The sequence below is a fragment of the Macaca nemestrina genome, chromosome 6 (genome assembly GCF_043159975.1).
Source record: "Macaca nemestrina isolate mMacNem1 chromosome 6, mMacNem.hap1, whole genome shotgun sequence".
Lineage (NCBI taxonomy): Eukaryota > Metazoa > Chordata > Mammalia > Primates > Cercopithecidae > Macaca > Macaca nemestrina.
In genome coordinates this window covers 81,749,982-81,777,967 of record NC_092130.1, presented here as the reverse complement: position 1 = coordinate 81,777,967, position 27,986 = coordinate 81,749,982, and the positions used below count along the sequence as shown (strand labels likewise).

Genomic DNA, 27,986 nt, shown 5'->3' with positions numbered 1-27,986 from the left:
GAGTGGCAAAATCGCCCACCAGGAATCGGCTGGTGCCGCGGGTGGGGGAAGGCACGGCCGCCGGCCCGGAGGGCAGCGCGGAGGGTGGCGCTGGCGGCGTGAAAGGCGTCTTTGTGCAAGACTGAGTGTGGTGGGGGGAAGGCGAAGAGAGAACTGAGCCCGGACCTGGACGCGGGGGTCTAGGGCGCCCCTATGCCCCTAGCCGTCCGCTGTGCCGGAATGAGCCGGGTAGCGCCGGAAGGGGGCAGTGTGGCGACAGAGGAGTTGCCGGGAGGAGGGGGTTCTCTGTTCACCTCTATTTGAGGCTGGACTGGGGGAAAAGCTGCCTGGAGGAAGCTGCTGGGGTGCGGGGGACTGAGCGATTTGGCTCCCCGCCCTCTCCCCTAGGTGGCGGAGAAATCGGGCTAGCTGGAAGGGCGCAGCTCCTCTCCGAGAGCTCATTCCGGAATCGGAGAGCTGGGAGAGCGGCCCCCGAGGCGGAGCCTCCCTCCCGCCCGGAGTCCCGCTGCCCCCAACCTGGGGGAGAGGGGCGGGCGCCGCGCTGCCTTCCCTCCGCGCCTCGGCCGCGTGGCTTGCGGCTTATTTTCCCAGCTGGCAAGCGTCGCGCTGCAGACAAGGGAATGCCTGTGGTGAGTTGTTTATTTTGTTGAAGTTTGCGGTGGGCCCAGGGGACGTGGGGGGCGAGCGGCAGGCAGCGGCCGGGACTGTTTTGTTTAGGTCTCCATCCACCTGTGTGGTATAAATCTGCCAGCCTCAAGGCGGCGGGGGACCGGAGTGAGAAAGCGCTCCCAAAAGCCCCTTTTCGCCACTTACAGATATAGGACCACATTTGATTCTCCACGCCTGGAACCGGCTAGATCCTAATTTACTCTCACCCCGCCCTCCAGCCTCCCATCAACGCTTCCCGCACCCGCTGTGTGCAGGGCTGGCGCTCCGCAGAGCAAACAGCGCCCACGACCCAGGGACAGCTGGCCACCGAAATCCCTCCCCGGCTCTCTTCCCCGTTCCTTGAGGACAGGGGAGCTGAGGTTTTGATGTGAAGGGCGCCCATGAAATTCGTGGGAACTTGTTCTGGCGTCTTCTGGAGTGGAGTTCTTTCAGGGGTGTCGGGTCTGCCCGGGACTACAAAATGGGATCCTGGGTTGGCTGGAGTCTCCCAGACTAGGCTGGAGAGAGGTCGGCTGTTGGCTCGCGGGAGAGCCCAGAGGAACCCCTTGAGCTGATGGCAGTCAAGACCGGCGGCTGCGTTTGCCTGGAAGAAAAGCCTAAATACATTAGCGAGCCGGTAAAGCTTTTAAGGCCTTCTTGGGAACGAGTGGCTGGCTAATGAGAGGTTAATTTTGTTTCGAAGGGAAGGCTGCACTGGTTTCCTGAGATAAATGGACAGGAAGCGCATTACCTCCGCGCCCTGGCAAGCGGCTCCCAAATGCTTTTTGCACCTGCCGTTTTGAGCGGTGAGAGCAGCGGCGGAGCCCGCAGGGATTGCGGGGGCCCGTTGTCTACGAGCGGGTGATGAGCCCTTCGCAAGCCCCGGGCTGTCTCCCTCCGGGAGTGCATTGCTCACACCAAGCTCTGGGACTCTTCTCTCACACTCAGGTCCTGCGTGTTCCGAAGTTCGGGGGCCCCCTGATCCCGCTGAGCCCCCTCCAGGAGCGGAAGGGTTAAGAATGATGTAAGTACAGGGACTTGGTTTCTCAAGTCGCCCGCTTGGCCCTCTTCCAAGTTGTACTTTCCTTATTTTCTCTCCTTTCCTTTCCTCACTGTTCTAACGCTTGTTAATAAACTTTTACTCCTGCTATGAAAAAAAAAAAAATGATGTAAGTACAAACCACAGGCTGCTTGACGCTGAGCTGTCAGACTCTGAGCCATTTCAGCCGCTGCTTTGGGTACACAGTGGCCGGGGAGCAGCCGGGGAGCCCTTACTCTAGAATGGATTGCACAAATCGCAAACCTAGATGATCTGTTAAGCAGTCAGAGATTCTCCTGTTAGATTTCTGGAAATGGAGACATATTAACTGGAGAACAGTTAAAAACATCACGTATAGGTTCAGGAAATGAAACCGCATCTTGTTTAGAATCCATTAGTGTTTCTGACATGTGTTTTAATTCTGTGCACTTGCACGTTCATACCGTGGTATCCTTTGCTGGATTCTCTGGATGTACTGTTCAGGTCTCCTCCTTCCTTCCTGAAAACAAAGAGGAAGGGAGAAAGAGTACCAGTGGCAAGAAACAGGGTGGATGTGTGAGTTGCACCACTCATCAGTCACTTCATGATTTTTTTCTGATTAAAACATAAAACTTTTATAAGTCACCGATTTTATGTTTGTTTTCTACCTCCCTCCCCGATTTTTCTTTGTAGAATCTAAAATCCTTTGTAACTTGCAGCTCACGGGGTCGAGGAGTGGCTGCGCTATAAGTGACTATTCACTACACTCTTGCTTGCCAAGCTGATTCCTGCTCTTGCGAACAGTACGAATTTACCCGCGAGTGTGTCAACTGACCTATGTCTTGAAAATAGGAACCACCTTGCGGTTTAATTGTGAAAATTAGCATTTTCCTTTAGCGGGTGAACACTTATGCAGCAATAGAAAGTGAATTGTTAGGCTTATAAATCTCGAGCTTGTCAAATTTTACAACAGAGGAGCAATAAAGCGCCTTAGAGATGAAGTTTTTCCTCTGAAGAACAGTTCGGTTTAACGACACCAGGGTATACAATGACTCGAGGACGCCCTCTATTGATAGGAAAATCTGGAGCACCCGTGTACTTAAGGAACAGGATATGGGGGGAGGGGAGTAAAAACATGATAAAGTCACGAGTGGAAAGACCCAAACCAAACAGAAATTATTGATCCTTAACTATTGAGTATATGTTTTGAAGTATGATCAATAAAGTGAAGTGTTTCTTGTATAGGGGTCGAATTAAATCTTGGATTAAGAGAAAAAAAAATTTAGTCCTTGTTAGCCAAATACTTTGAAAATCAGTATTTGATTACTTTTTTAAGATGCTTCTTAGTATGTCATGAACTGTACCTCATTAGTTATATGAAGTAATTGCAAGATAGTAAATTTTTGCTCTAATAATATTTAATCCACAGCATTATCTAAAAATGTCATATACCTTCCTCCCCAAAAGTCATTTCTCCAGGCAACTGTGAAGCTATTATTAAGCATATTATGGATATACACAGGCTTGGATTATATCGTGGGTAGTGAAAGGTGTGTTTACCCCGTAAGTCATCATAGTATGTAATAAGTAACTAATGAAAAGTTACAGTAAAAACAGATAGGCATCCTTCGTTAGGGACATAGTGGTTTGGGCAATTCACAATGTGTCTATAATGAGCTGGTGAGACCGAAGGTTTGCCCCTCAATTATCTTAGTCCATTGATTAGCACATTTAAACATGTGTGGAATATCAGCATGTCCGTGGTTGATACGAAATTCCTAATTAGAGATTCTGAGTAATGTAGCGTGTAGAGTTGCCAACTACGATTTGGATGTTAGTGGATTTTAAATGGCGGTCCTGTGCTGTTTGGGGAAAGGCAAAGGCAAGGGCAGTATCAAGTGTCTCTCAGCCTTGAGGTCATTCTTGAGATTAGATACCACTTCACACCTACTGATAACAAATTGGAATCTATCACCAGTCTCATAACTGCTTTTCTGTCTCCACTTGGCAGCCTCTTTCTTTGCAGGCAATTGGCTTTTTCCTCACTTTCGGACCTATCCAATCATAAAAGGAGGAAGTAAGCTGCCATTGAATTAATCTGTAGATATTTGCGGAAAATTGAAATAATCTGTAGAAATCTGTGAAAAAGTCACTGAGCAACAACAAATCGTGGCATAATTACACTGCATAAAAACCCACCACTCTCATTAATTACACTGTAACCGAACGTTGAAGTTTGCCCACTCTTAGACCTCTCCTTGCCGCTTTCAGGAAGGGAAATGTCAAAGAAACTAGAACACCTGAGCCTCGCACAGCTGCCAGCGAATTCCGCCGGGAGTTCACGGGTACCTTCCCAGCCCATCCTATCTGCTCCGGACCGCGGGTGACATTCAGATTTCCAACACTGCCCCGAGCTTGCTTTACCAGACACCCGCAAACGGTTCGGAACGCTGTTCCGCAGATGTGATTGGCTAAAAGGGGACCTGCCGCGCGGCGCTCTGTAAAAGCGCCAGCTTCCTCCAAGGAGGTGGAGCTGAAGTTGGCCGGGCCAGGGCGGGGAAGGGTAATTAAATTTAAAAAAAAAAAAAAAAACTTGGAGGGAAGATGAATCGGATCATATTAATTCAAGCAGAGGTCAAAGGCCGGTACCTTTGTAACGCCGGCGGGAGTGAGAGTTGCGGTCGCCCATTTCTATTGGGCGCAAGGAAACAGTAAATCGCGGAAGGTGGTAGAGGGCAGAGGAAAGGGAGTGCGAGGAAGGTTGCGGCACAGGAGAGGACTTGCAGTCTCGATGGACACGGAACTCGAATTACACTGAGCAGGCGGGGGAGAGGGCCCTCTGCGTCCTGCGATTGGCAGGCTGAGTCGGGCGGACGTGCGGTCACAACCAATGGGGAGGAAGGGAGGGACGCGGCGGGGGATGATGGCGTCGCAGATTGGCGGGCACAGGGCGGGGCGGGACGGCAGTGCGGGACTGAGATTGATTGACCGCTGGAGCTGCCGCGCAGAGATATCCGGGCCGCCGGCGGCTGCCGCTAACTAGGGCTGGGCGAGCAGCTTGGAGGTCCACGCCCGCCGAGCCCACGCTGGCTGGGGCCGGGGTGCCGGCGCGCTCGGGACTCGTCTCAGCAGTCGCTCACGGTCTTTGTGTCTTCTCTTCCGCCCCTCTTTCCCTGCCCGCCGCCTCCGGCCGCCACGATGCCCTTGCGCCCCGTTGTTGCCGCCGCCGACTGGCTGCGCCCGCGGCGTGCTGCTTGCTGCGGCGGTGGTGGCGCCCCATCTGCTACACGGGCCTGAAGGAGGAAGAAGAGGAAGCGAGGCGCGCCCCCCGGCCCATGCCGCAGCCACGGGCCCAGACCCGCCACGGCGCCCGCCCCGCCGCCCTCGCCGGAGCCCACGAGACCTGCATGGACGGGCATGGGCTTGAGACCAGCACCTTCCAGCGCCGCCGCTGCTGCCGCCGAGGTTGAGCAGCGCCGCCGCCCCGGGCTCTGCCTGCCGCCGCTGGAGCTGCTACTGCTGCTGCTGCTCAGCCTCGAGCTGCTCCACGCAGGTAGGACGGGAGCGCGTGAGGGGAGCCAGCCCTGGGGCCGAGAGCTTTGTTCCCAAACAGCCCTGGGTCTCGAAGGCGCTCGCCCGGGCGGAAGGGTGGCGTGGCGCAACGAGAAAGGCCTCCCGAGCCCCTGACACGCACCTCTGCCGGGCTCCCGGCGACAGGAACGCAGCCACCCACCGGGCGGCCGCCAGGCGCGGAGACGAGCCCTTTCCCCACCCTCCCTGCCCTCGGCTCGGACCGCTGACAAATCTCCCCTCCGACAGCCGCTTATCAAACACTTAGCGGGCGGGGGCCGCGCGCCGGAGACTAATGTTCCGGATGCTTTATTGCTCTGCGCTGGTGTTTACTGAAAGTCAGGCTCGGATCAGGTTTCCGCCGCCGCAGCCTCCTCGGAGGGAGACCAGGAGCCTTGTGCTGTTTTTCTTGAGTTGGGGGTGGCGGCGAGGCGAAGGAAGCGCATCAGATGGAAAGATTTTCACTAGATTTTGCAAACCTGGAAGTTAATCTCGAAGTAACGTCAACTTTTTTGACTAGGGATTTCTTTCGTTTTGGCAAAAGCTGCTTTTAATTCAGCTATCAGTCTCCCGGGAAAAGCTCGTGCTCTGTGGCTAGCCGGGTGTCTTCGGGCTCCGTGAGGGGTTGACAGATAACCGTGCTGTCTTCTGGAGGTCGGCGCTTCCCCCGCGTCGAGGAATATGTTCCTAGGGAAGTAAGCCTGCAAATGAGCCTTCTACCATGTGATACCTATTTTTCTTTTAAAAAAAATCGTTTCATGAAAATCCAGGACGCTCTTCACACTATTTTATTTTAGGAATTTGCCTAGACAACTTTTTTTAATGCTAAGGTTGAAAGAGGCATTATCTTTTAGTCTTGAGAACAAACAGAGCACTGGATAAGTTTCTTTTCCTTCGAGACCTTTTTGTCCTGTGTATATGAGACACTTCACAACGTTCTGGTCTGGAGAATCCTGAACTTCGATGCTACGCAACTGTGCAGAGTAATTTTTACTTACTTATTAAACCATACCCGCCATGCTAAAAATCAGGGAGGTCTTTTAAGTATTGGGGGGAAAGTGTGGCATCTGAGAAGACTTAATTTACTTTGCGTAGCTTTGCATTGTGATGTAATAGCTGCCTTTTAACACCGACAATTAGGGAAAAGACTGACGACTTAATAAAAAAGTGTAATAGAAAGTTTTAGAATGATTACGGCTTTCAATTAGTAACTTAAGAACCTTAGGAAATAGTGTCAATCTGCATGTAGTTACGTGGAACATTTTTCTTGATATGTTAAAAGATATATTCAGGAGTGTTTTGTGCGAAAAATATGTGTCCATAATACAAAAAGGTACGTTTCATGAAATGGAAATTGTGCTAGGTGGGACTCTGTCCCCCTTGGCTGCTTGGATATTGTTTCCCATAGTTGCCATAGGATCCTGTGACAGAATTGGAATGTGGTCCCTGAAGATTTCTTTGCTGGCCTTTGAAAGGCATAGTAAGTTGGCTTAAAGGTTTAGAAAAGTAGGGTGTCTTAGTTCAAGAATTTGGAATGTGAAGCTCTCAGTAGCTTCATGTGTCCTCATTTAAGTCACCATTAGATTCAACCCAACATAATGTGGTGAGTGATTTCTATGGACAACTTATTGGAGTGAAGCGATTAATCCTGTTAAAGAAAAGAACGCTGCTTTTGAGAGATTTCTTTGAAGAGTGGTGCTATTTAAATGCCCGGGTTGTTTCTCAGAGAAGGGAGCCTAGCAAGAGTGCCAGTGCTCTTTGCAGATGGATTATACTATATATTTTATGCCTGAATCCTTATCATCTGCCTCAGCACCCCATATGGCTCCACATTTCACTTAGTTCAGCTTCAGAATATCTCATTTCTTTTAGTATAAACTGGTGATTGTGCTGCAGATTCACACGTGTAGTCCTGGTGTTAAGGAAACTGTCTTGAATGGTGAGGTCTTTATGTCTGACTCATTAAAAAATGATTAAATGAAAGCTCTAGACCCACAAAGGCTTTAGCATATTCAGTAACTAGTATGAAAATACTGTCACACTGATCACAGATGATCTGACCCAAAAGTAGAGAAATCTGTAACTGCAGAGTTTTCATTCTGCCCTTGGGGAATGAAAAGAGTATGAAAGGAGTACCTTTAGTTTCATTTTTTTTTTAAGCAAATCTCTGCTATTCGTGAATGGAGATCCAATATGGGAGTTACTTGCTTACTCATACGCTTCATGGCCTTCTTGGCTACATCCTTGAGATTGTTTCTGTTCCGCATTGTCTTGGCATTTTGGCAGGAGGCTTACTTTACCGCCTGTAACAGGCAAAGTGTGCATTGTCGTTATAAATTCATGAAGCCTGGATATTTCTGGGTGTATGCTACAAATTAGTCATTATATAGGAGCCCACAGCGAAGCTGAAAATGCTGACCCAAATGCACTTTCTCTCTAGCCGTCTTCTCTCCCATCATCTCTGTAGCAAAAGGCTGTTGGAAGCCTTAGCCAAAGCAAAAGAACCCCAGGAGATCTGTTTGATTTGAGATTTGTTTAAGCAGTCAACACCTACCTGCTATGAAAAAGGAAAAGGTGTAGGCCGGCGCGGTGGCTCACGCCTGTAATCCCAGCACTTTGGGAGGCTGAGGCGAGCGGATCACCTGTGGTCGGAAGTTCAAGACCAGCCTGACCAACATGGAGAAACCCTGTCTTTACTAAAAATACAAAATTAGCTGGGCGTGGGGGTGCATGCCTGTAATCCCAGCTACTTGGGAGGCTGAGGCAGGAGAATCACTTGAAACTCGGAGGTGGAGGTTGCAGTGAGCCCAGATCGCGCCACTGCTCTCCAGCCTGGGCAACGAGAGCAAGACTCCGTCTCAAACAAAAAAAAAAAAAAAAAAAAAAGAAAAAGGGAAAGGTTCGGGGGGTTGCAAGAAAGGTATGAAAAGGGAGCTGGGAGGCCAGGCGCGGTGGCTCGAGCCTGTAATCCCAGCACTTTGGGAGGCCGAGATGGGCGGATCACGAGGTCAGGAGGTGGAGACCATCCTGGCTAACACGGTGAAACCCCGTCTCTACTAAAAAATACAAAAAACTAGCCGGGCGAGGTGGCGGGCGTCTGTGGTCCCAGCTACTCCGGAGGCTGAGGCCGGAGAATGGCGTAAACTTGGGAGGCGGAGCTTGCAGTGAGCCGAGATCGCGCCACTGCACTCCAGCCTGGGCGACAGAGCCAGACTCCGTCTCAAAAAAAAAAAAAAAAAAAAAAGAAAGAAAGAAAAGGGAGCTGGGAAACTAAATTGTACTTTTCTTTCCTTCTGAATGATTCCATCTGCATTTCCATACTGTTCTTACTTTTGATATTTTATGACTGTTTAAAATAATTATAAAGAAACGCATGCTCGGATAGATTTTATAGACCATAAAAAGAACAAATAGGCACTGCAAGTTTAGCGGCAAGTTCTTGTGCTGTCATTTATCTGTAGTCTTAAGAGCTCCTCATCACTGAGATGTTGGCCCCGTGTTTATTTTCTTGCTTTCTGTGTATCTGATTTTAAAAGAAAAAAAAATACAGTGGCTACTTAAGTCTTTTTTTTTTAGCCATCAAGTACTGTCATTAGAGTTAGGAAATAAGAGGAGACATGATCTGTGATGGAAGAACAAGTTTTGAGGGAAAGCACCACCTCCTGGCTTAATAATGCTAGCTGTTTTATGAATCTGCTAGAACAAGCCTTTTAATATCGCTTTGCCTTGGTTTTTCCATATGCAAAATGGCTTTAACCCTTTTGGGATTAATTAGTTAATTTCTGTTTCAGTTTGATTTGGGTTCTAGTGAAAAATAGCCAAAAATTATTTGATCTGCTTTGGAAAAAGAAATTCTGTAAATACCGGGAGCTACTTTTGTCAGCTTTGGAATGAGCAAACATAGATTCCACACAAAGATGTTTTTGTAAATTTTTTTTTTAAAGTATGATTTGATGATTGCTGTAAATCCATAGCTCCAACATATTAAAATGTTTTAATCTTTGACTCAGGTTAAAGTGAATACCAAGCCTTAACTACATAGTATTTTCCCCTTTTGACCCAAATGCACTTTCTCTCTAGCCCTTTTCCGTCCCATCCTCTCTGTAGCAAAAGGCTGTTGGAAGCCTTAGCCAAAGCAAAAGAACCCAAGATTTGAAATTTAAAATTTTAAATTTAGAATTTTTCAAATTTAAAAATGGTGACAGAGTTGTCTTCAGAAGTTGTCTCCTCCCACCTATTTCTCCCAGCTAAAGCCAGAAACAGATTACAAGCTACTAAATTCAGATTTAAGAGCAGTTTACTAGTGAAAATGTTAAAATAGCTTTCTAAGACAATATTAGACTTAATTTTAAGTCTTTATCAGATGGAGTTCCCTAAATCTTGATATCATCCTAAAGTTTATTGCATCCACATCTTGAAATAATTATATATTTAATAATAATCTACTGGCCCTGAATTTTTTCCCACATCCAGAGTATAAATTAGAAGATATTTACTGTCTGGAAAAGATGACAAATTTCGTCTTAGAATAGCTTCCTCGTTTCTCAGATGGAGGACCCTCACACTTAAAGAGATTAACAGACGTCTCCATAGTTTAAAGACCTATAAAGATTTTATGTAACACAAATGTGTGTTACAGTTCATTTATATAAAATTTGCAGTTGATGAGAAAGAATAGTGTCTCTTTTCATTAAGTCTGTTGTTTCCATTTTATGGAACAGAATATTAAATTTTTGGGGGGCACAAAACTGACCTAGTATTGGTAGTTCTTCTGCTTTTTGTGCTTTAGGAGATTTTATAAATTTTTGTTCGAGAAACTAGTGGTAAAAAGCATCATTTGGAAATTGATTTTTTTTAAACTAACAGGGCAGTAATACTTTGGTTTTTCATAATGTTTATATGAATTGTTTTTATTTAGTGTGCTTTTACTTGTGATCTGCTTGGGAGCTAGAATCCTAGGTTAGTGGAGATAGATGGTAAGGAAAAAGCAAATATATAGCTTGGTCAAGTTAATCTTGTGGTTTTTTTTTTTTCTTAGAGCATTTACATTTTGTAGAAATTAGAAAATTGTGTCTGTTTATTTAAGTTCCTTGGTAAATGTGCCTCAGGAGAAGTAGAATGACAGTACCTGGATTTTTGTTTGTTTTGTTTTGTTTTCTTATTCTGTAGCCATACAGGTAAATGAAGTAAAGGTGTTTTAACTAATCATACTACCATTTAGGATTTTACACCTTCCTGAAGTGGGAAGGTTTTAACCATTTTTGTGCCTAGTGCTGCTTTTCCAATGCTTTCTGAAGGATGTTATGCAATTTTGGAAAACCAAAACAATGTTCATGTTTTTGGCGTAACCTTATAGTAGAGGAATCTTTTTCAAAACCTATAAACAAATAGCAACATTGATAAAATATTTTATTTACTATTACCTTGTAATCTCAACCTGTGATCACTGGACTAGACTCATGTTCGTTCACAGTGGCTCATGCATTAAAGTTTTAAGTTAACTAATTGCATGCAGTTTTTCTTCCAGTGGCTTAATTTGAGGAAGACACAGGAACACAATGAAACCCTATTTCTGAAGGTTTCTTAAAACAGGAGTACAGTATATAAAATAGAACAAACAGTTCCCAAATAACAATGCCATTTTCTCATGTAGCCCAGGAAGTTAAGAAGAGTTTACAAATGTTTGGTCTTATCTTCTTTCCCATAGGTGACTGCCAACAGCCAGCCCAATGTCGAATCCAGAAATGTACCACGGACTTTGTGTCCCTGACTTCTCACCTGAACTCTGCCATTGACGGCTTTGACTCTGAGTTTTGCAAGGCCTTGCGTGCCTATGCTGGCTGCACCCAGCGAACTTCAAAAGCCTGCCGTGGCAACCTGGTATACCATTCTGCTGTGTTGGGTATCAGTGACCTCATGAGCCAGAGGAATTGTTCCAAGGATGGACCCACATCCTCTACCAACCCCGAAGTGACCCATGATCCTTGCAACTATCACAGCCACGCTGGAGCCAGGGAACACAGGAGAGGGGACCAGAACCCTCCCAATTACCTTTTTTGTGGCTTGTTTGGAGATCCTCACCTCAGAACTTTCAAGGATCACTTCCAAACATGCAAAGTGGAAGGGGCCTGGCCACTCATAGATAATAATTATCTTTCAGTTCAAGTGACAAATGTGCCTGTGGTCCCTGGATCCAGTGCTACTGCTACAAATAAGGCAAGTATACTTTCTTTTTTCCCTCTCCCTACTCAACTTTCAGATGTTTGATTCTTCAGATAACTTTTGAAATGTGCCAAAAAGGGCCTAGTTTGAAAGGAACTTCTTTTTGGAAAGCAATTAACAGTTGATAAAGGGTTAAATAAAAATTACTTAGTAAGGAATTTCTCATTGGAATGTAAACGTGGTTCTAATTTTAAATAGACAGTGATATGAAGAATAAAAAGTAAACAGTGAAATCGAGTTCTCCAGGGAAAAGACAGGCCTGTTTAATAAAAAAAGGATGCTTTTTTCAGTGATGTCTTTTTTTGAGTGCATATATGTATGACTCTTGAAGAAATCCAAGTTCAGATTTATCAGATGATTGACGTGGGTGTTCTGAATAAAGAAAGCTGTGAGGCCTGAGGCAATGACCTATCAGAAAACATATTTTATTGGAGATTTGGAAGGTATAGTAAAACATAATGGCAGTAAGCCAACTTCTCAGTGGTAAACCCAATGTGGTGTTTTAGTTACTAACTTCTTGATGACCAAGAAGGTTAATAAGTGGATATTGCAGAGCAGCAACGTGTAACCTCTGTGTAATCTCAGGGCCTCAGGTTAACAGTTTCAGTCAGAAGCTAAGAGAAACACTGACAAAATTTAGCTTACCATGACTAGCTGCCGGTTTCTGTAGTCTGTGTTCATTTGTTTTAAAGAAACTACCACTGTACAGAGATCTTTGAAACCGACTTCAAGGCACCAGTGTTTAGTGCAACCAGGTAGAGAGGACCTATGAACTGGGTTTCTAATTGACAGTCAGTGTTAATCCAACCATTAGTAAGTAAAGTGAAAAGAGTTTTCCGCTAAAATAGTGTCCCAACTAACCACCTCCTTCCCTGTCTTTTCCAACCACAAAACCACACGCATAGATCATCTCATCTTGCTTTATTTCCTGCATTTATTGTATCTATTCAAAAACATTGATTTTGATTTTTTTAATGTAATTGACAAGACGCAGGCTTTTGAAATACTTAAGACTGTTCTCTTGATTCCAGGACACCCTCCCCTGCGTCTAAACATGTGTGGCATACTTTTTAAATGAATTAGAGTTATTTTACTTGGCATTTTGTGGAGGGAATTTTACAACACCTCGGGAGATATCTGGAGACACCCTGGGGTGTCACAAATTTAAGACTAGAAGTCATTTCCCTAAACAAAGACGACTGTTACACTGGTCTAGAAATCTTAGGGGAGCTCCAAAATGTTTATACTTCAACTCTCAGTAAAAGCTCAAGCTTCTATTTTGCCTTACCAAATTCCATGTCTCAAAGTTTTCTCCCTCTGGTTTTGTATGTATGCAAATCATTTTTTCTGTAAATATCTCAGAATATGTATTTGCTATGTTTTATATAGAGTTATAGAATTACGAAGTTATAAGAGAAACCGTGGCCCCAAATCCATCATTACTGCAGAGTCATATGGCACATGAAAGCTAGGAATAGTCTGCCTGAAAGAAGGCAGTCCATTGAGAATGGAAAAAGTCATCAATTGTGCAAATAATTGAGGACTTGGCAGAGTAACCTTCAAACAAAACTATAGAGATTAATCAGAGCTTGTACATGGGGAAATACTGGTTCTCGTCACAAGAACCAGTATTCAGATTTTATTCTCCATGTCTTCCATCCACTCATGTCACTTCTGTTTGTTATTCAGTCTTTCAGAATTCTGTTGTTACTGATTATGGTGAAAATATGTGGGGGATAACCTTATGAAAATTGCTATTATATAAATGGAACAGTTTACACTGAAGTATTTAAGATCATTTTATTTCAGTTGAATTAGTTGTAATTTTTAGCAAATAAATAAAAAGGACAATCTTGTTTTCTCCCTCAGTTTGGAATAAGGATCAAAGGTTTTACCCATTCAAAAAAAGTTGGAGAAAGTGGTCCTCTGACATAAATTCAAGTAGATGATGGGAATGCTTGGTCTTTAATTGCACTATTGGAAAGTATTTCCCACATCTGGTGACCATGCTGTTTAGCAGCAAGCTATTCTGTAGCTTCATTTCACGACCTCTAGGAGTTGTTGGGTTTGGTTCCCCACCCCCCTTCTCTTTGTAACTCTCTCCAAAGCACCATAAGCATCTGGAAGGTTGCTCTTGAAGACCTGTCTCAATACTAGTATGACGTGTGCTGGTGAAACCAAAGAAAGTCCTAGAATCTTGCAGTATGATTTCCTTTTACCCACATAGGACCAAAATAAAACCTTAAGCACAAAAAAGTGGTGGTAATAAAAATAATAACAATAGGATGCACAAAGTGCTTATAAAATAAGTTCTAAACAAGATCTGAAATTTTCTCTTAATGTCTACCACAATACTTTCTTTGAAAAAATCTTTTGAAAAATTATTTCATGGGAATCTCAGCTTTACTGAGAATTTAAGCAAGTGCATAGACCAGTTGTTGGGTAACCTAGTACTGTGCCTTGTAGATACCAGATCATCCTTGTGTGGTCAAGCGTTTTTAATAACCCACACGCGCAGTGCCACTAGATTGAAAGACTGATGATGTCGTTGACTAGCTAGCCAGCTGTGATACTGAAATTTTTGTAAACATCCATTCATTTCGCTCCCTTTAGCACTGCACTGAAGCACTAGACCCTAGGATATTTTGCTCAGTGAGGCTATTAAGACAGCTCCTCAGTCCTGGGTACCTGGCCTCTTAAGCAAGCCATCTTCAAGCCCAACTTTGTGAGCTCTGCCTATTCCTAAGTACCCCCCTTTTCCTTATCACAAAAAAGACAAAGTGGGGGGAAAATCTAAACACCATAAAATAAAATGAAGTCATCCGGGGTCATATATTAGCTAAACCTTTTCTTTTTTTCTACATGGCAAGCAATGAGTTCAAGGCAGACAGGCTTGCGGTGCTTAATAATGTTGCCTCATCTCCCCTGGTCTACTGTTTTCTTCCCCACCATGGCCCTCTCCTCCCCTTCCTTGGGAGAGGTAGGCTTGTTTTCCCGTCGGTCGTGGTGTGCACAGGTATGCCTTCTCAAGGCCTCTGTGTTTTTAGTTTTGCCCTCTGCCTGCCTCCCTGTCTTTGGAGGAGCCTGTGCCAGTTGGCTACCTTGCCAGGTAGATGTGTTTCTGAAGGGGAAGCCAGGGCTGGTTTTTCATCTCTCCACCCCGGGGGCTGCAGGGGTGTCTGGCACACACACATACCTCGGCTGACATCCACATCAGCTCTGGGCCATCTTCCCCACCTTTGGCTGTGAGAGGCGGCTACAGGCATGCAGGCACTCAGAAAGAGGTGAGAGGGACAGGCTCTGAACTGGCAGAATTAGCTACACTGAGAAGAAAGGCAGGTTTTGTTTTGTAGGAGGAAGTAGCCCACCCTTCACAGGCTCCAGAGAGGGCACATGTCAGCAGTTGTCTTGTACCTCACACACACAAGAGAAACCAGATCATCTGTTTGTGAGGATGCTTGACTTTTTCCATGTTATTTTTGCCAGCCTCTCAGTCTCAACTCGTTTCATTCATTCTATGGATCTTTGTATTTCTGTTTAAGTGGGTTCAATAAGAATCTGTATATGCCATGATCACAGAAGGTGATTGGGAAATACATTTTTTTATGAAAGATTCTGCTTTTGCAAATGTATTCCCAATAGCATATATTAAAATTGGCAGTGTCCAGGGAATTCAAAATTACTCCTTTTTCAAAAACAATTCAGAAATCATTTATTATTAAGTTGCATACCTAAACAAATAATGGAAATGTTTTTAGTAGTTATTTTTGTGCAAGTAGTTTGAATTCCTTCACTTTATTTTTCCTTTTGTTTTAATGTGATTGTATCCTTTTTCACCACTCTTGCTTTCTTACGCTATCCTTCTACCTCAATAACACAAAATGAAGAGCAGGAGTGAGACTGGGGATGACAACAGGTCCTATTGCAGATCTTCTACTACACATTTTACTGTGCCTCACTCTTGAGTAGAGAAGGTGGTTTACCTTAAGGCATTTGAATTTGGGAAAGGACTGTGCTCATTATACTTGACCAAGCCAGATGACCATTGGCCAGATGGGCAGATGCTCTGAGGTGCCTGTCTTGTATGTTTTTGGAGCTGCCAAGGGCCACCAGCTCCTGGCAATCCTATGGGCAGCACTCACCACCTGTCCAAAGCATGGTAGCATACCCTGCCCATCATGTATTATGGATATAGTCTAAATTCCATACTTACCCTGAATTTCAAATTCTGCAGCTACTTTCTTGGGAGTTCTTGAAAATTTCCACTGGTTGAAGATACTAGAGATGTAGAAAGACTTAGTTTGGTTTGCTGTTGGTTAATGTCTTCTTCAAACTATAACCTGCAGTTTTCCATTGTAAGAAACACCATTGCCTTGTAGGCTGCTAGAGCATGAGGTAGGTCTACTGCTTTCTGGTGCCCCTTAGCCTGTAGTTATTGTTCGGCAACAGCATGTGGGCATGTAAACCAGTGTTCTGGGTCATTCTTTGTTGGTTACAAAATCAGAACCAGACATGCCTGCATTGCAACAGCTTTCAGCTGTCATTTTAAGTATATCTCTGCATAAGGTTTGGAAATCTGTCCTCTGTTGACCCCAGACCTAGTACATTTATTGTAGCTAAGTTTTTGCAGCCCATTATGTTTTTAGCATCTTTATGGAAACCATGTGAGCTACATAATGTTTATCATTATTTTTCTAGACTAAGGGATATGGTTCTTCCATTGATAGGTCTGTGTTTGAATGCAAGACACTATTCTTGCACGCAGTGTTATAAAGAGGGGGACACATAGTATTTTTTGGGGAAAAATAGACCATTTTCCCTCCACAAGGAAACTACAACTCTCTTGGTGATACGTTGTAACTAATCCTTATAGTCTAAGATTGCTCTTTATTTTGGTTGTGATTATATTGCTGCATTGGTCATTCTTGCCATCTTTTGGAGATTTGCTCCTTATTGTGACCCGCCTTGCTTTATGAAGATGCTAAGAAGTTCTGACTGGTTGAGGCATATTGGGAACAGATGGGAAAGGGTTTTGCAGTTACAGCTCCCTGCTTAATGTAATTCTTTCCCTGATAATCATTCTCTGATAAATGTATGGTTAACTTGGTGCTGCATTTGAAAGAGAAGGTACTAAAGGGTCCACTGTGGGCGATGTAGAGGTGAATGTAGCCTTTGCCTCAATCTAAGCACATAACTAAAATTTACAGCAGTCGGTGGGAAAGCGTGGGGTTTGTGTATAAACCTAGCGTTTTCAGGGTTTCTTTGTGGAACACTGGTGAACCACATTGACAAGCTGGTTCCAATTGATGTTATTCATTTAGCGAGTTGGCAGGGGTGTCAAGAAGGGCCAGAAGAGTGGGCTGCTACAAAGGCCCGTCCCATGCTAACACCTCTCCTTGCCAAATCATTGTCTTTACTCCTGGGATTTGGCACAGTCTCTTTCCACCTCCCACGGTAAGAATGCCCACCTGCATCTGTATTTCCTCGTCTGCATGCAAGCTAGCACGGCCTAGAACCCTGGCTCCCACTTTTGAAAGGCTGCTGATCTTTGATGTTATACCAAAAGCTTTCTAGAATTTGACCATCACAGTCGCCAGTTCTTAATTAAATTCATTTTCCAGAGCCTCATCTCATCTTTAAAATTCTCATAAAAGCATATATTCGCTATTTTTACTCTCCGTGAATTTTTTTTTATTGTAGAAACAATATTGAAACATGAAAAGGCAGGTTTTCAGAAGAGCAGAAATCAGCTGTAGTTCCACGTGGCAGTCTTCTTATTTGTTCTTTTCTGTTTACCACGCAGCTCTTGTGCATACTGGATTATAAGGTCTTAGGCCCAGGAAGTACTCAACTTTGCTTTGTATCATTTCAGGAAGTTGCCTGGAGGTGAAAAGGTTTCCAAGTGGATGTGGGGAAATGAAGCAGAGAAAAATGGGGAAATTACTAGTTGTGTAATGAACCTATAAGTCTGAAAAATCATTTTGTAAGATAAATGAGCTACCTGTTTATTGTTTATGCTATACTTTTCAAACAAGCTATGCCTTTATTTCATTCATACACATTAAAAATTCTGGGTAATGAGTCTTTTACCATCTTTCTAATCTCCCTGACTGTGCCAATCCCTTTGTCCCAGATGTGGTTTGGAAGGAAAAAGAAACCTTCAGAACCCCCCCGTTTGTAAGTGAAATTAACCCAGCGCCTACCCCTGTGTGAGCCAGTCAAGATTCCATGAGGGTGCTATGGGGCTCTACTGCTTTAAAACAAATCCACACTCTTCCATAGTTTCAACCAGAGGCATGAGGCCAAGTCTGATACACAGCTGAGAGTTAGAACTTGTTTTTCTGTCACATTTCCAAATGTCTCTTTGCCTGGTTAAATTTTCTTTGAGTCAACATTTTGAGGGGAGAGGGTGAGAAGGAAACATTGGGCGATTGGTCCTTTTTTTGTTGGCTTCAATTAATGCTAACCAGTTTCTGCTCGTGTGGAATGTGGCATGTGAAAAGTTACCTACAGTGTTGAACAATGAAAACTGCTACCTTACCCATTTTGTTGTTGTTTTGACTGCAGTAGAACTTGCTCTTCCACTGTTTTGAATTTTGTGTTCTTGTGGGTGGGGTAACTTAAGGACTTTTCATACTGACAAGGAAGCTGGCCAACTTGTCAGTAAGTGATAACTTAAAAGAAAAGCTAACATACATCTAAGTTACAGACTTGAACTGGACAGCCTTGCAGTGAAATCACAGTGCTACTGGGTCTAGAAAGAAGTTTAGGTGAAACTGGTTCTATGGAAAGAGGAGTTTTTTTATGCCCCAGTTAACTGGTTATTTTAAGAGTTGGAGCCAGAAGAACATGGGTTCTTTCCTTTTGGGACATAGCACGTATACTGTGGATAGGATGATATGACACCTTCTAAAACTCACTTCTCATCTGCTCTGCGTGTGCTCCTGAAATGGGGGTCAGTTTCCATTTAAGACATGTGTGTGCATGCATAGATGTACATGCATGTGCTTTTACGTGGTATTGAGGTCTTCCACTCTCCCTACCCAAGGAAAATGCAGACATAAAGATACTGTTTTGTAGGATTTCAGTTAACTGACTTCTTGAAATGCATGGGGACCACTTCTAACCACCTCATTCCTGAGTTCTCATGGGCCCTTTTTCTTTTTTTTAAGCCCTCGTGACTTAAAATTGAACCTACAAGTGACAGAAAGTGAGTGTATTGTGAAGACCTTCAAGCCCTTTTGCTTTTTTTGCTCACCTCCCAAAGCTGAAAAATGGTCAGAGAGGCTGTGGTTTTCTAATCCCATCGGTTTGGAGAGCAGCTGTGCTGAACCTAGGCCCAGAGTAGGGCCTCGGGTCTGTAGTTCTGCAGCTTCTCTCCACCAGTAGGGGGAATGCCTGAAGGCAAGACCTGCTAGGACAGATTCGGCTGAGAGTTACTGCCACCAACCCTGGCTCTCACCGTTCAAAATATTTTTAGCCTCTAGTCTTAAGCAAGGTGGCATCCTGGGCCTGTAATACTCTCCATACAGGCCTGACTTCATATCTGGGCGCATAGTGAGTTCCTACACTTGCTGGCCTCCTCACCATGCAGAGTCCGAACACAACAGACAAGCTAAGGGAGAGGCTCCATTTGGAGTTTTTGGAATGGCCAAGATTTCCAGGACAAAGGCCTTACCTCATGCTCACCCTAGCATTGCTCTGGTCTGTACAAGGAAGTTGGCCAGTTTGCCTATCTCTGCACCTATTTATGCTTCCAGCCTTCATTGTCTTAATTGTACAGAAGTTACTCTTGGGAAGCCAGCATTTTTGTGCCTGTTCCTTTTATGTGTTTTCCGGGGCCAGCTTCCCTTTCATTCTCTTTTTAGCCACTGAGCTTGATGCTGCTTCTCTAGACCACTCTAGCTGCCTTCAGCTCTGGGTGTCCTTCCCCTCTGGTTTGGTTTCTTCGTTCTCTATCTGCTGCCAAGTACCCCTTCTGAAGCCAAGGCAGCCCCTGTTTCTGCATGTATTTATTACCTAGGGCAACACTGAAGAATAAGTTTGGTCCATTCCATTTCTCTGGATCCTGTAAGTGCTCCAAGCTCTGTGGAAAGAGACGTGAGGATAGAGAAACTGATACCTCTTTTGAAGGTAGCCCATTTCTTAGTCTCATTCAAGCCCTAAAAGGAGTCCACAGTATGAGTTTTAATCTGCTACTCACCTCGTAAACACAGGTACTGTCTTACGGTTAGTATCTTGTCCTAGTCCAATAAAATTGTTTAACAAAATGTATTTTTGTGGATCTTAAGTTCAGCTTCCGGTAGATACTTGTTTTATAAGATATTTGATACATTGGCTGAGTGGTGATAGTAAAATTACATCCCAGTTCATTGAGTTCATAGCTTCCTAACAGTTTTTTTCATAATTTTTAAAGGAAATTATCAATGACATCAAATATTTTCTAGTCCAGTATTTTTTAATTAAACATGGCATATATAAAAACTCTCCTGAATTTTGCAAGAAATTGTTCAGAGTTATTCTAAATCAATACACTTCTTTTCCCCCCTCGAGGGAGAGACAGAGTTCTCCCCAGTTGTTATGTAACCAGGGGACAATTGCCACCCTTCCTGGACAGAGTTCCTCTGCTCTGGCCAAGATCCACACTTCAAAATTACCCTGGCGGGTAGGGAAGAATGGGACCAGGGAAGACACTCGAAGGTGCTTTCAAAGGCCTCTACTTCCTTTAGGTGCTTCAGAGCATCCTAGTCTCTGACTTCTTAACATTTAGAAAAATCGACCCTTGGAAGTAAAATTTGGGTTTCTTAGGAATGGAGAGAGAGTATGTGTATTTTTTTTTTTCCTTTGAAGTATGTGCTTTTGTTGGAATGGTTTCTTTTTTGTTCACTGGGGAAGACTGATTGTAGAGGCTGCATGCTGTTACCATGTGTTAAGAGTAAAAGGGGCTGTGAGCACCATGTTCTTACTCTCCCTTAGAGTCTTCTATTTTTCAACCTATCATTGCACCCAGAGGATATGGCAAAGTAGACACATCAGCTAATTATATGAAATACAATTTATTGACTTCTTTGACACAGCAGAATTTTAACCAGGTGCATATCAAAATTATGTTTCCATGTGTTTCAAGCTAGTTTCTGTGACTACTTCAGTTTAGTTTACTGACCAAGCTAGAGCCCAGAGATGAGAGCTCCTAAAGTCTGGTTCTCATATTTGAAGATTCCAGAAAAGTCCTACACTCACAGTGCCAAATGGCCTGATTAAACACAGATAAATGTTTCTTCCAAAATACGTTATGCACAAATAGTCAAGGTGCACAGCCATTTGAGAAGTCTGCTATTTTAAAACCTGTTTGTGGCATTTTGCAAGGCTGCTGTGCCTTGGATAGATATCTCTCTATCTCTTGGCGAGGCAGTACCTGTGTATTTCCCTCCTTGTTGGCTACCTCATTTTCATTTTATATATATGTTTTTTTCTCCTGGTGGAAAGGAGAGGCAGGTGCCTCTTAGAATTATTTCACAGCAAACCTTCGTAAGTTCTTTTGCCTGTTTCACGTAGAAAGGTTGATTTGTAGCTGCTGTCTTTCTCTTCCTAATAAACCTTGTGGGCGGTGAAGATCTAGGAGAGTGAAACATTAAAAATGAATGAAGAGAACTGGAGTAGTTGGTCTAAGGTGGGGGTTGAGAGGGGCCGGGTGGAGGAGGTTTAACAAAAGGCATTGATGTTTTAAATGCACAGAAATGCCATCTATCAATAATAAATGGTGTGGCATAGAACAGATGTGCCAAATTGAGTTATGACGGCATATAGATTAGTTCATAGAGGGGAAAAGTAAGTAGCATAGATAGCGTTTTTAAATTATCTTTGTGTGAGCTTTTGAAATACAATTTTGAATATTCAATTTTTATTTTCTAGTGGCTGCTAGCTGGAAATATTAAAAGTTTGGTGTTTTTTAAAATTCCAATTAAATTTTTTGTGCATGTTTCTAAAGTAAGAGTTAAGAATGAATAAATTTTGCTTTTCTGAAGAGGAAGACAGTCTGAAAAGGAATTTCTTGCCCTTCATTGGCTGAGTGCTTGCCTTTTGAAAGCTCATGTTGTAATTGTTATGAGGAATGAAATTGCATTATAAAACTTAAGTCATGTGAAACTATTACCCAGTGTTTTCTAAATTTACATTGATTGTATCTCTAGGTACCTGTTCAGTGCATATTTAAACTATAAGGGACTACTCAGGAAACCCACTCATGCTTTACAATCAATTCATCACCCTCAGCATTTTGATTCGAGGAATAATTCTACACATATGCTCTGTGTACAAATTACCTTGCTCAGTAGGGAAACGAGAAATATCCACTTGTCTCCGAGCAAATCACTACTAGTAAATTGGAAAGACAAATCTGTTAGGTTAACTAGAATATTTTGTAGGTGTAGATACTAGAGCAGAAGACAAGTTTTGAGCTGCTAGATAGGTAGGAGTTATGGTTAATGTCACTGGCATAGCAGAGGACAATAATGTGGGAGGTGTTTGAAACGAATCCTGAGTTCCTGAGTTGGAATTGTTGTGCTTAATGAAAAAAACAGTCATGGTGAGACGAATGGAACCATTCCATTCATCTCAATATGGACCCTTGCTTGCTTTTTGGAAACTTGTTTGGAATCAGTTACCTTTGCTTTGTTGGCCCAACACAAGTTAAATCCTCTTTGTTTTTCCTAAGGTGAACAAAAAAGTAGTTCTTGCACATAATATCAAGTTGGTTTAAATTTTAGGTTAGACTAGAGAGACCAATTAGCCATTGTTGAAGAGGTTAATCGTTGAGTGGATGTTACAGGTGAAAATGATCAGAGTGATTATATAAAAAGTCTATTACTAACTCTTATTTTAGCCATCTGTATTGTTAACGTTCAGTTTTTTCAGGTGTAAGATTTTCTTGAATCAATCTTTTCATCTCCAAGGGATCCCAGCATGCCTTAAAAAAAAAACACTTGTCAACTGGTTTTAGAGCCACCAAATAAAGCTATTTTATGGCCCCGTTAGATATCTAGCTGCAAACCCCCACTCACTCTGAAAAGACCTATGGATGGATGCACAACAAATTTCCTGAAATCATCTCTGATGCACCTCCTTTGGGTTGTTAAGAAGGTGTTGAAATGTGAGAAGGCTGGTAGTGAAATCAAGTTGTGGCTCAGGGTAATTAGGAAGGGAGAAAACCCAGCATTTTCATAGTACATTGTCTGGCTTTTAGTTGCAGCTGCAAACAACGGATATGAATTTAACCAGTTGCTACAGTGCAGCTGGTTCAGATCTGGCTTTATAACTGGCTGAAGTAAAATGAAATGGCTGGAAAATTCCAGTCAAGTAACACCAGTGGGAACATGTGGAATTAAATAGTGTGAGCAAATGCTGGCCGAGTTAGAGAAAAACTTCAGACATAAACTTGAGGGTGGTGGTGAGGACTTCAGGGGGGCCATTTTCTGGTCTTTTTCACAAGGGTCTATTGTTTTGATTAGTTTCCTTGCTGGGGGTAGGTTTCCTCCATCCAGGGTAATTCATAGGGTGTTTGGCCTGTCTACCTTCCTCCTGACTGAAATCACCTGATAGTTTTTGGTTTTTCAAGAAGGGAGAGAGAACCCTGTTGCCTCAGTTACTAGCAATGATACAAATCTCAAAATGTGGTCTTTTTTCTTTGAAATAGGTTCTCCTTGTTGTGTGACACAGCAGCCCCTGTCTCTTCATAGTTACCTTCCCTCCACCACCTGTACCAGAGATGTTGGATATGTTGGAGGTGAAGGTGTGCAAGGTTTTTAAATAACCGTTCTAATTAAAGGATTCTGCAGGAAAGAACATGGGTTTACAAAAGAGAGGCTTTTGTATTATTAGCAATTTTTTTTATTTGATGAATTTATGTGCTTAGTTTGGAGAATTGAGAGTTGGCTGGGAAAAGATTTCTGAGGAGTTAAGGGACTCTGGTGCTGTTTGGGAAAACATTTGCTGTAACTAGGTTTAGGGTATTCAGTCTCTGCCAGTGCTTAGGAGCTATATTTGCCAGGTGATTTCCCTGTCACAGGGATTAGCCAGTGATGTGAAACATTTGATGAAGGGACTAATAGAAATCTTTCCTGGGGTACATGAGTCGTGGCTGTTACTGGGGTGCCCCCTCCTCAGCTCTTTCTCTTTGTATTTCTAATGAGTAAGTTTGTAGTGGTGAGTCATGGGATATGGTTTTTTAGTTCTATGAAGAATCTTTGTAGGAAGCAAAGTTCTGTTAGGTATATTGTTAATTAAGCCCCTTAAAGTTTCTGCATCACAACTTAGAAACGAACCTTGTTCTTTTCTCAGAACTATGCCATGACTCATCCACTGTGGAAGGAGACAAGATATAAATCATCAATAAAAATTGCCCATAATCTGGCCTGGCACAGTGGCTCATGCCTGTAATCCCAGCACTCTGGGAGATGATGGTGGGAGGATCACTTGAGGCCAGGAGTTCAAGATCAGCCTGGGCAACATAGCGAGGAACCCCCGACCTCTGCTGCCTCCCTCCCCCCGTCCAGCCCCCCACCAACCCCATCACTTCGAAGTTTTTTAAATCAGCCAGGCATGGTGGCATATGCCCTTAGTCCTGTGGACTCAGGAGGCTGAGGTGGGAATGCCCTTTGAGCCCAGGAGTTGAATGTTGCAGTGAGCTATGAATATGCCACTGCACTGTAGCCTGGGCAAGAGAGTGGACCCCATCACTTAAAACAAAAACAAAAAGAAAGAAAGGAAGCCTATATTCTGATAGCAACACCGCTCGCTCACGCTCTTTCTCTTAGGAAAGTAAAAAAGTTTTATCTTGATGTACGTTGCCTGGATTTATGTTAAATTTTAATTCTAAATATATGGGACTTTAAAAAATGTTTTCTGAAAGTGATACCCATTTTTGAGGTACAAGCAGTTGGGTCCATTTTGGAGATACTGCCTTAAGCCATTCAACTTCAAAATGGATGGGAGCTCTTGCTACAGAGAGTTACCCCATTCTGCTTCCCTCCCATTCTGTTAAACCTTGTACATGCTCCTTCCCACAGATCACTATTATCTTCAAAGCCCACCATGAGTGTACAGATCAGAAAGTCTACCAAGCTGTGACAGATGACCTACCAGCCGCCTTTGTGGATGGCACCACCAGTGGTGGGGACGGCGATGCCAAGAGCCTGCGTATCGTGGAGAGGGAGAGTGGCCACTATGTGGAGATGCACGCCCTCTATATAGGGACCACAGTGTTTGTACGGCAAGTGGGTCGCTACCTGACCCTTGCCATCCGTATGCCTGAAGACCTGGCCATGTCTTACGAGGAGAGCCAGGACCTGCAGCTGTGCATGAATGGCTGCCCCGTGAGTGAACGCATCGATGATGGGCAGGGCCAGGTGTCTGCCATCCTGGGACACAGCCTGCCTCGCACCTCCTTGGTGCAGGCCTGGCCTGGCTACACACTGGAGACTGCCAACACTCAATGCCATGAGAAGATGCCAGTGAAGGACATCTATTTCCAGTCCTGTGTCTTCGACCTGCTCACCACTGGTGATGCCAACTTTACCGCCGCAGCCCACAGTGCCTTGGAGGACGTGGAGGCCCTGCACCCGAGGAAGGAACGCTGGCACATTTTCCCCAGCAGTGGCAATGGGACTCCCTGTGGAGGCAGTGAATTGTCTGTCAGTCTAGGACTCACATGCTTGATCCTTATCGTGTTTTTGTAGGGGTTGTCTTTTGTTTTGGTTTTTTATTTTTTGTCTATAACAAAATTTTAAAATATGTATTGTCATAATATATTGAGTAAAAGAGTATATATGTATATACCATGTATATGACAGGACGTTTGTCCTGGGACACCCACCAGATTGTACATATTGTGTTTGGCTGTTTTCACATATGTTGGATGTAGTGTTCTTTGATTGTATCAATTTTGTTTTGCAGTTTTGTGAAATGTTTTATAATGTCCCTGCCCAGGGACCTGTTAGAAAGCACTTTATTTTTTATATATTAAATATTTATGTGTGTGCTTGGTTAATATGTGTAGTACATATACACAGACACCCATACGCAGCGTTTCCTTTGAAGTGACCAGTTGTTTGTAGCTATTCTTGGCTGTACCCTCCTGCCCTTTCCCATTGCTACTGATTTGCCACGGTGTGCAGCTTTTACTCGCCACCTTCCGGTGGAGCTGCCTTGTTCCTTTGAACTATGCCCTCACCCTTCTGCCCTCACTTGATTTGAAAGGATCGTTAACTCTCCCTTACAGGTGCTTTGACTCTTAAACACTGATCTTCAGAAGCTCTCTTCCGGTCTAACAGCTGTTACTTTTTCAGAACGGAGGGTATTACTGGTTATTCTGATTACTCTCAATTCTAATTGTTATATATTTGAGCCCATACAGTGTATTAGGTTGAACCACAGAAACTGTTGTTCTTGTAGGTCAAAAGGGTGTAGTGATGGCAGTTTTTGTAGATAAGTACCAGGCATCTTGCTAGACCTCAGAAACTCCCAGACTTTTTCTCATCCCATGCCCCTTTTTAAATGGTCAGTTTTTCCTCTGACTCTTCTGTGTTAAAACATGAAACTATACATTTAGTAATTATCATGCCTTGCTCTTTTTTTAATCTGTATGACTGGCGCAAGCCCCTGATCTTAACCTTTTCTTGGCTGTCAAACCCAGAAACACACAGCTCTCCCTGTCTCCACCTCCAGTAAGCCCTCCTCAACCTCACCTTACGAATCCAAAGAACTGGGGTTAGGTTCTTTCTCTAATGTGGAGGCCCAGATCCCATCACAAAGTTTTTCATTCTTCCTTGTCCACCATGATCTTCATCACAGTCTTTGATGTGTCTGCATGCAAAGTGGAACAGAGTGGGGCAGCAATGACAGAAAAGCTTCCTTGGCCTGACTCAGTGTGTGGCCACTTCGGCACTGCTTAATCCAGATATTCTTGTTAACTAAGCATTGTGCTGCTTCCCAGGTGGTCTCTGAAGTCAGGTACTCTCCCTCTTCACACCTGTAATTGAATATGATTTAGTCAGTTGCTCATTGTAACTTGGAGAAATTTCTATAAAGTATGATCTCTCCTTGCCTTTTCCATTCCATTGTTGGCACCCCCTTGGAAAAGGAAAAGAACAGCAAAAGGCAGGAACAGTAATCTGAGAAAGTTAACTCCAGGATAGGTAGATTTCTATTGTTATATCTAGATGGAAATCTTTGGTTCCAACAAGAAGTGATACAGTTTGTGCTTTAATAATTTATTGATAAGTTTACATAAACAGAAATAAAGGGTATGAACTTTAAATACGGTAGTAGTTTATGCCAAGATTATGCTTAGTTTTAGGTCTCCAGGTAGTTACTTTTGCCATGTCCTATTGATCAGTGACACTGCCAGAGGCCCAGACTGGCAGGAAAAAGAGGACGTCGTTTTGTAAAGTTTTATTTCTTAGTGAACTGATGTGCCATCCAGTCACAGAGTGGAGTTGTGAATTCATGTAGAGATGGCAAACCTCTACCTTGTGTTTATAGGAATAATCTTGGGCAGTTTGGGAAAATAAGGAAGGCATCTGCTTCTTACTTATAGAGATTCAACTGTAGAGAGTTGAAACCTAAACCCACCTTCCTTTTACAGAAGCTGGACTAGGGACTGACTGACCATCAGCTCTGAACTGTGGCTTTTTTTGTTCACCTGTGGAGCCATGTACCAAATTCAGAAGCTATTGTTGATAATTTGTTTTATAATTGAGTAGTACAAGTGAGGAAAAATACAGAGGATACTTTAACCACTATTTTTGTGCAAATACGAAAGTGAAGTAAAAGCAATAGAAGAAATTTCTATAGGATCTGGGTTTAGAGTGTATATGATTAATAAATATACCTTTGCTCTTTACAGGGAAAATTACAAAACCACCCTTACTGATAGTTGGGAAATGAAGATTGGGTTATTTTGCCATATGTAGCTGGAAGTGACACTTCAAAGCACCCTGCATCACTAGTAATAGTGTATTTTGCTATTCTCCCCTTATAATCGGTGTCCCTGTAAAACAGTCCCCACAGATTACAAATAGATGTACTTCTCTACATAAGGGCCAGGTTTATTTTCTCCTGAGATTTCTAGGAAAAAAAATGCTGCTTGCACATGTTAGTTCTTGAAACCTTAGCTAGAAGAGTTTCAGGTCATGCCAACATGTGGATAGGCTGTAGCTGTTCAGAGGTCTCCCGGGGGAGCTTAAACCGGGGGAAACACTGGTTTTCACAGATGCTTCACATGGCTGTCTTTAAAAGACTCAAAACTTCTTGTCCTCTTTGTTATGCTTGGAACCCCCCCCCCCACAGTGTGTCGAGTCTTTGCAAAGAAACCTTTAGATGTGGTTCATAGATATATGAATACGTATCTGTGTAAAACAGTGAGTGTGCAGTGTGTAAATACTTTAAATTATTACGCTAGAAAAATAAAGTTACATACCATGCTGTGGAATGTCTGTTCTGTGATTATAGGGACACCTGCTGGAAGAACTGA

At 43.4% G+C, this 27,986-nt stretch overlaps 1 protein-coding gene and 1 long non-coding RNA gene across 3 annotated transcripts; one reads left to right on the top strand and one right to left on the bottom strand.

The window, feature by feature from the left end:
• Positions 1-62: 62 nt before the first annotated feature.
• Positions 63-27,944, top strand: LOC105471041 (repulsive guidance molecule BMP co-receptor b). 2 transcript variants are annotated; one of them, XM_011723394.3, is made up of 5 exons: positions 63-629; positions 1,597-1,672; positions 4,966-5,219; positions 10,944-11,452; positions 24,523-27,944. In XM_011723394.3, exons 2-5 carry the CDS (start codon positions 1,668-1,670, stop codon positions 25,189-25,191), a joined length of 1,437 nt encoding a protein of 478 aa, XP_011721696.2. In that variant the 5' UTR covers positions 63-629; positions 1,597-1,667; the 3' UTR covers positions 25,192-27,944. The 2 variants fall into 2 exon arrangements, with proteins under 2 accessions (XP_011721696.2, XP_070954774.1); XM_071098673.1 differs by lacking the exon at positions 63-629 and adding an exon at positions 1,247-1,454.
• LOC139363812 (uncharacterized) lies at positions 17,204-19,546 on the bottom strand. The gene is made up of 3 exons (XR_011624838.1): positions 19,478-19,546; positions 18,717-18,869; positions 17,204-17,338 (listed from the first exon to the last, which is right to left on the bottom strand). It is a non-coding gene; the product is annotated as an uncharacterized lncRNA (long non-coding RNA).
• Positions 27,945-27,986: the final 42 nt, after the last annotated feature.